The 12,203-nt window shown below is 52.8% G+C and overlaps 4 protein-coding genes across 4 annotated transcripts; 1 reads left to right on the top strand and 3 right to left on the bottom strand.

Annotated features, from left to right (window-relative positions):
* Positions 1 to 1,591: 1,591 nt before the first annotated feature.
* Positions 1,592 to 4,534, bottom strand: CAOG_03089 (hypothetical protein; the record flags this gene model as incomplete). The annotated part of the gene is made up of 4 exons (XM_004363871.2): positions 1,592 to 3,483; positions 3,549 to 3,698; positions 3,786 to 3,940; positions 4,021 to 4,534. 4 exons carry the CDS (start codon positions 4,532 to 4,534, stop codon positions 1,627 to 1,629), a joined length of 2,676 nt encoding a protein of 891 aa, XP_004363928.1. The 3' UTR covers positions 1,592 to 1,626.
* Positions 4,535 to 6,230: 1,696 nt separating this feature from the next.
* CAOG_03088 (hypothetical protein) lies at positions 6,231 to 8,036 on the top strand. The gene has a single exon (XM_004363870.2). It carries the CDS (start codon positions 6,454 to 6,456, stop codon positions 7,837 to 7,839), a length of 1,386 nt encoding a protein of 461 aa, XP_004363927.1. The 5' UTR covers positions 6,231 to 6,453; the 3' UTR covers positions 7,840 to 8,036.
* A 15-nt stretch (positions 8,037 to 8,051) lies between these two features.
* On the bottom strand, positions 8,052 to 10,035 carry CAOG_03087 (RAD51C protein; the record flags this gene model as incomplete). Its single annotated transcript, XM_004363869.1, has 8 exons — positions 9,892 to 10,035; positions 9,598 to 9,753; positions 9,317 to 9,470; positions 9,155 to 9,225; positions 8,712 to 9,073; positions 8,564 to 8,636; positions 8,407 to 8,467; positions 8,052 to 8,319 (listed from the first exon to the last, which is right to left on the bottom strand). The coding sequence occupies exons 1-8, from the start codon at positions 10,016 to 10,018 to the stop codon at positions 8,052 to 8,054; spliced, it is 1,272 nt and encodes a 423-aa protein (XP_004363926.1). The 5' UTR covers positions 10,019 to 10,035.
* A 48-nt stretch (positions 10,036 to 10,083) lies between these two features.
* Positions 10,084 to 11,695, bottom strand: CAOG_03086 (hypothetical protein). The gene is made up of 7 exons (XM_004363868.2): positions 11,598 to 11,695; positions 11,387 to 11,519; positions 11,002 to 11,275; positions 10,794 to 10,908; positions 10,666 to 10,675; positions 10,455 to 10,583; positions 10,084 to 10,369 (listed from the first exon to the last, which is right to left on the bottom strand). Exons 1-7 carry the CDS (start codon positions 11,645 to 11,647, stop codon positions 10,208 to 10,210), a joined length of 873 nt encoding a protein of 290 aa, XP_004363925.1. The 5' UTR covers positions 11,648 to 11,695; the 3' UTR covers positions 10,084 to 10,207.
* Between the last annotated feature and the right edge of the window lie 508 nt (positions 11,696 to 12,203).

Raw genomic sequence — 12,203 nt, 5'->3', positions numbered from 1 at the left:
CGGATGGCAAAATGCATTTGGTGAGGGGCGGCGTTTCAGATCACAAAGCGAAGACAAGCGAGGTTGACACAGATTATCCTTTCCCCCGCTCTCCGAACCGAACATCCGGAATGTTTTCCACAGCTGTTACCAGGCATGCCATGATTGCAATGTTTCGAAAAAGGGCAAAAAGGAAGGGGACAGTCTGTGTCCGCAGATCACCGAAAACTGCGAGTCTCCTAAGCCTCATTGCGGCAAATTGGCGATTGGGACGAAATCACAAGTCACCTGCTCGCTGCGTCCGTATACTCGCGCTCTCTCTCTCTCACATTCTCTCCCTGTTTGTCCAGAACAACCACCGTAGACCACAGAAAAAAAAACCCACCACCGCAGGGGCAGGGTTGCGGGTTGTTGTGGTTGAAACGTGATGACAATGCTGCAGAGGAGGAGGCTGCGGTTGTTCATCCATTCTTGTGGCATTCTTCCAAAAAAAGCCGAGGCGCGGCAACGAGTTCAATAGAATGGAAAAACCATCGTTCAATTCAATCCTCGCATCATTTTTGTCGCAATGCAGTAATCCAAAAAATCAAACAAAAACAAAAACAAGGGGTGGGCGCAAAATTTGACTTTCGAGGCCACCCCCCTCTTCCGCGAATCCTACTGCTACCACAGCACGCCTTTCTTGGACTGCTTCCGCCACCCTCAGAAAGCCTTTCACTACCATTCATTGCAGCCACACTGCAAGTGAATGTGGCTGTTGGGACATTTTGGTTCCAATTGACAGCCACAACGCAAAAAAGGACTCAAGAACCACAATTTGATTTTTTTTTTTTTTTTTTGGCTTTTTCGCATTTTTTTTTTTTTTTATCGCGCTTGACTCACTCGAAACGCGCGCCCACACGACACGTAGTCGCAGCGCATGAACGCTCGGTTTGAAGCGGAGGTTGGATTTTTTTTCAGCCCCGTTGCAGCCACCGTGTTTCGAGCACAGGCCGGGTGCACGACCATTTAGCATCGGAACCCCCAAGCCATCATCATCAGACTCGTTTTGTTTTGATCTCGTTGTTTCAATCCGTTCTTCCATCGGATGGCTTTTGTGGCTGACAACCAACACTAGTTTTTTTTTGTTCGCCGACCAGCCTTTTCCCCACACAACACACATAACAACGCGTTGGGGTTTGTTTCGTGCTGCTTGTGCTTCGGGTCTGTGTGTGGGAAACCATTCCCGAGCGCGGCGAGTCGTGTGTACAATCGACTTTTTTGTTGTTGGTTGCTCGGGAGAACAAAAACAATTCCACCGTTTGATCGGTCAGCTTACCACCGAGCACTGACCACAAAGAAATGAAATGAGAAGTAGAAATGAAGAGAGAAAAAAAAAGGACTGTCAATTGGATCAATTTTGCTTTTTGAAAGCAACAAAGAAGAAGAAAAAGAAGAATCAACAATCTGAACATGAAGAAGCGACGAAAAATGCTATCTATTCGCGTTGGTAACACGGACAGTCGGCAAGTCGCACGCAACTCGCACACACATTGACACACTTTGGCACACATTAACTGCAACAAAGTCCCATACTCAAACAAAACGCTCGAGCAAGGACCGCTGCAAAAGGGTTCAGACAGAATTTAACAAGCATCATCAAAGCATTTACAGTTTGCCATGCAACAGGTCGGCGTACTCTGTCGCCGCGCCGCCAATGGCAGGAGCGGTCGATCCTTGCGGCGGGATGTAAGACTCGCGGCAAACACTGATCACGCTGGAATAGTCGGTGGACGGAGGCGCGGGCACGTCGTAGGACATGCCGGTTTGAGCCCCATCGGCTGCCGCGTTCGGGTTTTGCAACTGATCGTACCCGGCAGCAGCCGCGGAGGTCTTGCTCACAGGCTCATACGCGTCGGCATCAGCGGGATTCGCGTACAGAGGATTGGCCGCGGGCTGGCCATACTCCGGCGCAGGTGGGTTGGCATAGGTGGGCTCCATGGCTGCGAGCGTTTCATACAGGTCCTCGGTGGTGTGGGAAGAGGAAAGGCTGTCGCGTTCAGCCTGGCCGACGAGACGATCGTAGCCTTGGCTTTCGTTACCGCCCACTTTCAGCACATCGTAGGCCTGGCTAGCTGCCAGAGGGTTGTACTGAAGGCCAGTCGAATAGAACTCGTCACGGGGCTTGGAAGCTCCAGCCTGCTGGCGCGCGCGGCGACGACGGACCAAGACAATGACGACGATGAGAGCAAGGAGAGCGACAACACCAACGACGCCAGCCACGATTGGGATTATGGATCCGGCGCTGCCAGACGAAGCCTGCAAGGTGAGAACGTTCTTCAAGGACACCGAAGCAGCCGACTGCACAGAGTGGAGGGAGACGGCAGCCTCAACCGAGCGGACCGACTCGGCAGACTCGACAGCCGCAACGGAAGCGACCGACGCGGAGCTTGCAGACACTGAGGAGACAGAAGCGACCGACTCCATCGAAGCTGCGACGACCGATGCGACTGACGTCGCAGAGGCCGCTGATGCTGAAGAGACTGAGGCGACGGAGGCTACCGAAGCGACGGAAGCGACAGAGGCGACCGAAGCAGCAGACTCCAAAGCGGCGGCGACGGATGCAGCAGAGATCGCAGAGGCGGCGGACACGGAGGACACGGAAGCAACTGAGGCGACGGAGGCAACAGAGGCGACGGAAGCAACTGACGCAACAGAAGCAGCAGACTCCAAGACGGCGGCAACGGATGCTGCAGAAGTAGCGGAGGCTGCCGAAACGGAGGACACGGAAGCAACAGATGCTGCGGATGCTGCAGAGGCGGCGGAAACGGAGGACACGGAGGCAACAGACTCCAAGACGGCGGCAACGGAGGCTGCAGAAGTAACAGACGCTGCAGACGCGGAGGACACGGAGGCAACTGAGGCTGCGGACGTAACCGAGGCCGCGGAAACAGAGGACACAGAGGCAGCCGACGCCAAAGCAGCAGCGACTGAGGATGAAGAGATCACAGACGCGGCGGACGCAGAGGACACGGAAGCGACTGACGCAAGCACAGCGGCGACTGATGCCGCAGACGTAGCAGACACGGAGGAGGCCGAGGCAGCGGACACGGAGGAGACCGAGCTCGCCGACACGAGGGACACGGAGGCGATCGATTGCGACACCATTGCCGCAGACGAGGTCGAGGCAATCATGCACTCGTCGACAACATTCACCATCCACGCCTGCGCTCCGGACGAGATGGCCGAAGTGCAGAATGTGGGCGCAAGATCCAAGCCCACCCAGGTTGGAGTGCCGCTCTTGCTGACTGCACTAACATCGGCGTTGGTCGCAATAACTGTAGCGCTGCCTCCGAAGCCAACGTCCGAATTGGCAAACCCGTTTGACGACACTTGGCTGGCAGTGATCATGTTGTAGATGAGCAAAGTAGTGGTCGCACCGGACGCAGTATAGATGCTAGAGCTGGCTGCGGTGCCTGCGACATAGTTGCCATTGAACGTGCTCTTGTAGATTGCTGTACGAGACTGTTCAGGCGATGGAATGAGGTTTGTACGTTCAATTCAAGCTGCGACGTTGCGCTGATGCTTACATTCGATGTAGTTCCGAGACTGAGGGCATGGCCCCAGCCAGAGCCCGCACAAGTGTTTCCGGTAAACGTGGACTTGGAGATGGACAGCGAGTTTGAGACTCCAGCCTTGACGCCGATCGCGCCTCCGGAATAGGCTCGGTTGTTTGTAAACTAAGAGTCGAGAAAAGGTGAGTCATCCTCGGTTCAAGCAGCCCAGGCGGCCATTTCAGTCACGCCACAAAACGAGCCGGAACGTACTGTGCATGAAGTGACAGTAACAGTGGTCACAGTGTCAATGGCGATGGCACCACCATAATTGGTTGAGCCATACATAGCGCCCGCGTTGTTCGAGAACGCAACGTTTTGGAGTTGGACGTTCGAGAACGACCCGATACGCATGCCGGCACCATAATCTGAGGAGCAGCGTTGGTGAGTCTCACCATACCACAATTCCCGCTCGAAGCAACAAAGTCAGGACATTCTAAATAGTTACCCCAAACTTGATTGTTGGAAATGACCGAGTCTGTCATCACAACATTGTTGCTGCCGAAGAGGTGGAGACCGGCAGCTTGGGACTGCGTCGTCGAGGTGCAGCCGTCCAGAATGACGTTCTTGAGGACCGAGCTGACGCCGGTATTCAGGTAAATGGCTCCCGAGCCTTGAGTAACTTTGAGATTCTCAAAATTCACGCTGAGGCCCGCGCCATTCGTGACGTAAAACACAATCTGAGAGCCGTATTGATTGGAGATGACTACATCTTCCGGGCGGGTGCCCAGACCTCGAAACGAAACCGATCGATTGATTGTTCGCTGATTGGGGAAGGCGTAGGTTCCGGGCATAATGCACACAACTGTACTCGTGCTCGGGGAGCCAAGTTCGTTGTAGAGCGCAGTCACGTCCGAGACGGTAATGCTGCAAGGCTCTTGTTGTCCTTGCGCGAACGGCACGGTAGCTGCAATGGCTGCAAGCACCAGCAGTTGGATCCAATACGACCGCAAGACTCGCATCTGTATTTTCCGGAAAAAGAGAGTGCGCGATTCCAATTCAGAATTAAGGTCAGCATTTTGGTCGGGAGAGCAGGTTTTCGGGATTTGGAAAGCGTGCCCAAAAAATAAAGCTTGCAAACGCGGATTTTTTTGTTCATTGTGTGTGCATAGTCTCAAGAGCAGAAGTGGCTAGGTTGGAATAGCCAGGAGAAGGACCAGGAGGGATGGGAGCGAGATACACAAATTCAAAATAGACATGTTGTGACAAACCCCAAAAATAAAACGTCGGGTTTTTGTGGGTTTTGTTGCTCTGGGAATTTTGCGGCAAAACGCGCGTCGCGCCCTGACTCTTCTGCGTGTCTCTCTACGAGAATCTCATTGCGCACTCCTGTAACTATATTGTCAATCCTTTCACTATAGATGAGGTTTAGATGAGGTTTATTGGAGTGTCACTGGGGCAGGAGGAGGCCACGCGCTTGCCCGCGGTTTTTTTTGTTTTTTTGTTTGTTTGTTTGTTTGTTTCTGATGGATTGCGTCAAAATAACAACTCCTGCATGACGCGGTTTTCGTGTCGTGTGTCGCGTCAGATGCGAGCACACAAGGCAGCAATTTCTGCTTTTCACTCATCCGCACAGATCGAGCTTCAGCACGAACGCGCGACAACAGAGACAAACGACAAGTTGAATCCATCGCCAAAGCACAAAGCCCAGAATACAATTTGCCGAAAATAACAGAAAACACGCTGGGCCTTGATTGCCCTTAAAATGGCCTTCCCAACACCTCGTTGCTCCCGCCTCCTGACCCTTCGTCCCCCACTGTTTCAAAAGGAGGATTCGGTTCAGGTTCATAGCACTCTCCTCCGAAAATACGTTCTATTGAGGCTGTCATGAATTTTAAGCCTCCTTTGCATTGGTTTTGCAAATCATGCGAGGAATCGTGTGGTACAGCTTGTGTGCGTTGTTAGAGAATTTTGGGAATAGAAAATTCGGCAGATAAATTTAGAAAGTGTAGAAATAGACGACGTTGCGCTTCATTGCCAAGCATACTGTTTGAAAAAGAAAAAAGAAAAGAAAACTGAACTCGGTTCGAATCGGATTATTTGACCCAAATCGAAAGCATTGGCAAAACCCGGCGTTCGACCGGACATGGGCGTCCAGCATGTACCCACTTCAGTGCTGCAATGTTTTGATTGGCTCTGCCCCAGAATGGAGTGGCTGAAGGAAGCTACTGAAGGGTTTGAGATGACTGCCACAGCAACACATTGCAGTCCTCCCAGTCGTGTGAGTCATGGTTCAATACAGATCAAAGCTATTGTATAGCTCCTCGCCTGATGGCAAGTTTCATGCAGCGAGCCGACCAGAATATCCACAACAACAGGATGAATGAGGCCTTGATCTTGGTGCCAAAGCCGCCATCGCCGATTCGTTTCCACAAACGTCCCTCACGCACTTCTTGCTGCTCGTTTCGAGACGGATGCCGCCCGCAGACACTGATGCTCAACAATGCCTCGCCTGCTATTGTCTGAGCAACAACTTCAGTGTGTTTTGTGTTTTCAATGTCTTTTGACGACGTGTGTTCTGATCCTGACATTCATTGCAACCAATCATCCAACTCTTCCATCATTCTTCCCTGTGCATATCGCGCAACCAGCAACCGAATACTTCGCAGTCAACCAAGGAGCGTATCCCCGAAACGAAACCAAGGGAGTCAGTTTTTTTTTTCTTATTTGTTGATCATTCGTGACGTTGCAGTCAGATTTGATCTCACTGGAAAAGCCCCGCTGATAAGCCCCGCTGCCCCTTTCCTCAAGACCACCCGCCCATCGCCGTCCCTTCGCTCTACCCTTGTCCCCGCCTCGACTTCCAGCTCACACACCCCCTCCCCTCGCCTCCCGCATCCCCCGGTTGGCTTTGGCGCGCTTGGCTTGTTCGCTTTGAGAAATGAAGCTCGCTTTACTCTCAACCCTCCTCGGCTTCTGCTGCTTGCTGCAGCATGCGGCCGCGATGCACATCCACACCACCGTGTCCACAACGGATCCAATCACGTACCTGAACAAGTTCTGCTTCGACCAGGGCGCAGACACGGGCTACATGTGGGGCGATGTCCGCCCAACGACGGCCGCGGTCGCTCAAACAAGCGCGTTCAACGGCGCGTTTGTATTCGTTAACGACGATCTGTGGGCCACGCTCGGCGGCATGACCGACTGCGCAAAGATTGTCAACCAGATCCGCGACTGGGAGAACAACGACATTCCGTACCTGCACTGGTGCGCTCCGTTCAGCAACAACCGCACGGCGCCAGCGAATTGCTACGCCGTCCCGCCGTTTACTGAGCCCAAGGCCAACATTGTCAACGAGTACAGCGCATACACGCGATCCCGCTTCTGGTATGCCAGTCTGGTTGCGTGCGACTTTTCGACCGCCACCCCGTCCGCGGGAGGCGTGCACGGCGTTGTGGACGTCTGGGTGGTCAACGGCAATCCGAACGTTGTCAGCCACGACTACTTCATGTACCAGTTCTCCTTCGAGTACCAGGGCGCTCTTGGTCTCTTTGTGGCCTACTTTGTCTTGTACATCGTCCTGGTCTCTGCACACGTCTTTGTGCACCTGCGCAGCGGCGGTTTTGCCGGCATGCCGCTCTTTGTGCGTCTCGCGTCGGCCGCCATGTTCCTCGAGTTTCTCGCCGTCCTGGCCAACCTCATTCACTTTGGCCAATACTCGCAGGATGGCGAGGGCGTTCCTGGAATGCATGCGTTTGGCTTCTTTTTGCAAATCATTTCCCAGTGCGTCTTGATGCTCCTCCTCCTCTTGTTCGCCAAGGGCTGGAGCTCCCCTCCCAGCAGCGGTGCCAAGCGCCGCCTCATGCTCGGTCTGTTTGGCGGCTATTCACTCTTGTTCATTGTCCTCTTCATTTGGATTGAGGCTGGCCAAGATCCGCAATCGCTGCTGAACGAGTACCAAACCTGGCCCGGCGCCCTGATTCTGACCCTGCGTTGCCTGATTCTTGTTTGGTTCATTTATGAGCTCCTGCGCACCTACCGCAAAGAGGTCAACTCCGACACACTCAGCTTCTACCGCCGGTTTGGAGCATTCTTTGTGGTTTGGTTTGTCGCCTTGCCGCTCATTGTCATCGCGGCCGCCATTGTCGATCCGCGCTGGCGCTACAAGACCATCAACGGCTGCTTCTACACACTCAACTTTGTGTCGTTTGCCTTCCTGGCGTTCCTGCTGTCGCCATCCCGCTCGTCCAAGTACTTTAAGCTTGATCAGGCGCACGACGACGAGGACACATCCGACTCGAGCGCGCTGCCCTATGATTCCATTTGAGAGTGCGGGCCACTCGGATGTCCATCCCGGCAGTTGCAGCATTGAGCAAAAGTTTTCGCTCTTTGCGCGTTTGCAAAAGAGGTTAATCCTTTGGTGCACAAGTGTTTTTTTCGTTTTGCTTTTTTCGTTTTGCTTTTTGCGAGTGTTATTGTACATTCCGATTCGTTTCGTCAGGCTAACAACCAATTAGTAGTGGCTTTATTCAATTTGCATCATGGTTCGAACGAGCCTACCACGCGAGCTGCGCGATGGACGTGTTGTCCAACATCCTCGGGCTGAGGACTTGTAGTGGCTGGTCTGAGGGGATCGGAATCTTCCTCGCGCGGCCTTTTCGAGGGGGCCATGTAACTGTTGCTGGTGGCTGGGACGAGTGGTGTTGGTTGAAGATTGCGCGAGGGGGCATCTCGCACACCCTCGGCGGTTATTTGATAGGTGATGGTTCGCTCCTGCATGGATGATGACTTGTACAGGGTGGCTTGTCTGTGATGGGGGCGGGCAGGGGGGGGGATGAGGGGATTTGGATGGGATCACAAAGCATCAAAAAAAAAAACCATGCAAAGCTTTTACCTCAGGCCGTCCTTCCAGAACATGATGACTCGATTGGTGCTAGCATGACCCCAGCTTTCTCCTGCAATGTCAAAAATGGCGGTGTATGTGTGGATGCCACAGCAATGAGCACGATGGCACAACAAAAAGCCACCCCCTTTTTTGTTTGGGAACCTACCAAGGGCGGGCACGAGATGGGATTGTCCACGCTCAGAGCCCATTTTTGTGGTCATTTGGTTGACTAACACAATCTGGAAACGTCTCATCAGGCACGGTGTCAGCTCATTGTTTGCTTCAATGTTTTTTTTTTTCTCCTTGCAACTTACAGCCACGGACGAGTCAATCGCCATCTTGAGGAAAGACTGCGCCATGCCATTGAGCAAGCGAGTGCGCAGTGCCATATCATCAAAGTGGTGACGGAAATGGAAAGCCACACTGTCCACAATAATGACGCGGACGGCCGGATGCTCTGCGAGAAACTCGGGCAAAATATTAACAAGAGCAAGCTGCTCGATATAATCGTGAACTCGAAAGTAGTGAATTCCTGCCAAGACCTGTTGAGCGGTCATTCCTCCGAGGCCAATCGCTTGTTGTGGAGGCAGCTGCGACGCGACCAGTTCAGCCGCGAACCGCACGCCGCCTTCGGCAATGTCTTCCGACCGCTCAATGATAAAGCTGCCTTCCGTGTCTATATGTCACCCAAAAACGCGTTTCAAAAGTTGAGCACTCAGAACCCACTGTTTGGTTTTGAGGGTCGATTTTTCCTCACCAATGTAAACAGCCTCGCCCTCGAGTCCACCGATGGCCCGCGGCATGTGTGCATTCACAGCTATTTGTATCCTGTCGGTGTTTGTGTTTTCAAAAAGAAGGTACACACACACACACAATTGGGTGCTCAACGCTGCAACCAAACAGTGAAGCAAAACGTTACCCAAGTTGTGTTTTGCCAATTCCTGGCGCGCCACAGAACTCGGTGATCTTGCCCACAGGCACGCCTCCACCTCCAAGCATGGCGTCCATGTCAAACGAGCCTGTCCGAATCGCACCACGCGATGCCTCTTGTTGTAACAGCGCAGCGGCTGACGCTGAATCATTCCAAAACAAGCAGCAACGCGTGAGCCTCACAGACACACGCACACCACGCAGCGGCCCAGCGCGGGGAAACGGATTCACGATGCAGCAATTGCAGACCACCCACACACCGAGCCGTACCGGAAGTGGACACTGGGCTGGCGGCGAGCGCCGCTGTGCTTGAAACAACGCCTGAAACGCTCGCGGCGCTTGCAAGTGGCGACTGCTTGGCCGCGTCGCCGTCCCCGCGCACGAGGGTGAGTATTTCCAGTGACTCTGTTGTTGTAATGCCAAGTTCTATCGCGCACGACACCGCGGTGGTGGTGGTGGTGGGGGAGGAGGAGAGAAAGCAGGAAAGGTTTGATGATGAGTTTTTCCCGCCAAAAAACACAAACGTCCACTTGCATGCACACAGCCCCATTGGTGTTGACTTGCCTCGACTGAGGTCAATCACAGACACTTCGAGCACATCCTGCACGTTGAAAAAGCCGGCCTTGGCAAGCTTTGAGCGCTGCGTTGCCGACAACGGAAAGCTGTCGAGTGCGCGACCGAGCTGCGGCATGGATGGAAACTAGAAACTAGAAAAAGAAAAAAAAAAGTGACTGAGAAGTCACACAACAACAAAGCTCAGAAAAGAAATGACACTGATGTGCTGATCTAATGGTACAAAGGGTATAGGAAAGAGCACAATGCCAAAAAAGCCAATCCATGAACGGGATCTCGACCTGGCACGCTCTAAAACAACATTGTCTTAGTAGAAGGCCGAACGAACCAGGTGGATGGGGACCCGCTTCATTTGCTCGCGGAACTCTTGCGCCAAATCCCAGAGGAAGAAATCGATCTGGATTGCGTTCGGAGGAGGTCGGCGAGGGTCTTCTTCGCGCAAAATGACTGCGATTCGAGCTCGGATTAGCTGGCCAAGTACGAGGCAGCAAGAAGTGAGCGACGAAGCCAATGCAGTTGAAAAAAGGCTACGCCGAGAATATGTTGCGCCATACCTCCACAACCCAAATGGAGCAGCCACGGATTTCAACTTCATCAGGATCCCCCGACAACATGAGCTCGTGTCGTTTTAGTCGCTCAAGTAGTGCAGGGGAATACTCGAGGGCACCCAAATGAACCAAAGCCTGTAAAAACAACCGTCACAACAGCGGAGAGTGAGCACACGACAGTTTCTCGCGGTGACAATTGGTCTTCCAAAGCACAAACCTGAGGAACTCTGCAACAAACCCAAATCAAAAGGAGCAAAACACAAACAACCACCAGTCAGCAATCCTGAAGTAGCAGTAAACCAGAGAGTACCCTTTGCAGCATTTCAGACAAGCGGTCGAGCGTACCGATAATCAGCAAACATGGTGATCAAATCAATGTCGGAAAAGTAGCCATCGCCTTTGCCATCGTAGCAGGCCCAGATATCGGCCACCAAGATTTGAAGCCGCTTGTAAAAGCACACTACACGCACAGAGGATGGTAAGCAAGCGTTTTGCTGCCGCGAAAGAAAACAGCGACAACACGAACCCCCCCCCCCACGCTTCGCACACTTACACTCTACTCCATGGTATGCCGCGCGATCCCGATACATGGGCATGTGTTTTAGCACGTCTCGCATCAACACGTCCGCAGAATGGCTGGCCAAGCGAAGCATGTTGGCGAATTTGCCGTCAAAATGCTCGACGAGTGCGGTGCCAGCTTCGTGCAATGCTGCGAGCCGCTCGTTCAGCAATGGAATTGGCGTAGCGGTGGACGATCGGAAGACATGCTGCAGCTGCTCCATCGTGATTGTCGCATAGTAGGCCGGGTCGGTGATTGCAATGCCCTCCTGAAGAAGCACAGTGGCGCAACAACAACAACAACAACAAAATCAGTCAACCGTCAACAACTATCGCAACTCATCACTCGACGCAAAAGTGAAAGCATCAGCGACTTGTACCTCGAGCGCTCGGTTGATTGCGGCGCACAGCGACCAGTAGTTTGTGTAGGACTTGTCTTTGTACTCGACCGTGAATGGTACTGCCGGGTCCTCGGGCCAGAATGAAAAGTTGAGCGTGTCTACAACGAAAATCCTTCAAGGGCAACGATCGTTATTGGCGTGAGACATGATGCATACTTTGGTATTCAATGTGCGTCTGTAGTGTTTGTACCATTCCAACGTGGCGTCGGATAGAGATTGCGGATTGAGTGGGTTGGACATCCAGAGCTCCCGAGTGGACTGACGATGGCTGCTGAGCAGCGAGATGATCTGAGGGTTTGTTTCAAGATGCAGAGTGAGCGCGAGTCAAATCATGTTTTACACCTGGGATGCTTGGATCCGGCTCAGACAATGACGCTGAGCAATGATGTGATGACCAAACTCCAACTCCAGGCAAACTCCACACATGCGATGGTGAATTGAAATCGAAGGCCAAGTGTGATGAGCTTTGAGTGTTTGGCATTCACACTCACAACGCTTCAACTCTTTTGCTGACTTTGCGGCTGAGTTGGCCAAAATGTCAATGTCGGAGGTAGAAGTGAGGCGAGCGAGAGGGGCGCGGGAGGTGAGTGATAGTTGCAGATGATCTGCACCTCGTCCTGCGCTTGGGTGCCGATGCCCTCATCGCCCACCCATCATAGGTCTTGTTGGAAATGCGTCTGTTGATTCGTCGTGGTGGTGGATGGGTGCAGTGACTGTGACTGTGACTGTGTGACTGGCGTTGAAAATCGCAATTCAAAAAAAAAAAAAAAAAAAAAAAGGGAAAAAAAAGCATGTG

This window comes from Capsaspora owczarzaki (genome assembly GCF_000151315.2).
Source record: "Capsaspora owczarzaki ATCC 30864 unplaced genomic scaffold supercont2.4, whole genome shotgun sequence".
In the NCBI taxonomy this organism is placed as follows: Eukaryota; class Filasterea; order Ministeriida; family Capsasporidae; genus Capsaspora; species Capsaspora owczarzaki.
Note: the sequence above shows the minus strand (reverse complement) of the source record. Positions and strands in the feature narration are given on the sequence as shown.

Excerpts from the sequence above, each read along its gene's own strand:
- CAOG_03088 (XM_004363870.2), top strand. The coding sequence starts at position 6,454 with ATGAAGCTCGCTTTACTCTCAACCCTCCTCGGCTTCTGCTGCTTGCTG.
- CAOG_03086 (XM_004363868.2), bottom strand. The coding sequence starts at position 11,647 with ATGTCCAACCCACTCAATCCGCAATCTCTATCCGACGCCACGTTGGAA. Across the intron at positions 10,909-11,001 it reads GGCATACCATGGAGTAGAGT|TGTGCTTTTACAAGCGGCTT; the intron begins GTAAGTGTGCGA and ends CTGTGCGTGTAG. Across the intron at positions 10,370-10,454 it reads GCTCCATTTGGGTTGTGGAG|CTAATCCGAGCTCGAATCGC; the intron begins GTATGGCGCAAC and ends GTACTTGGCCAG.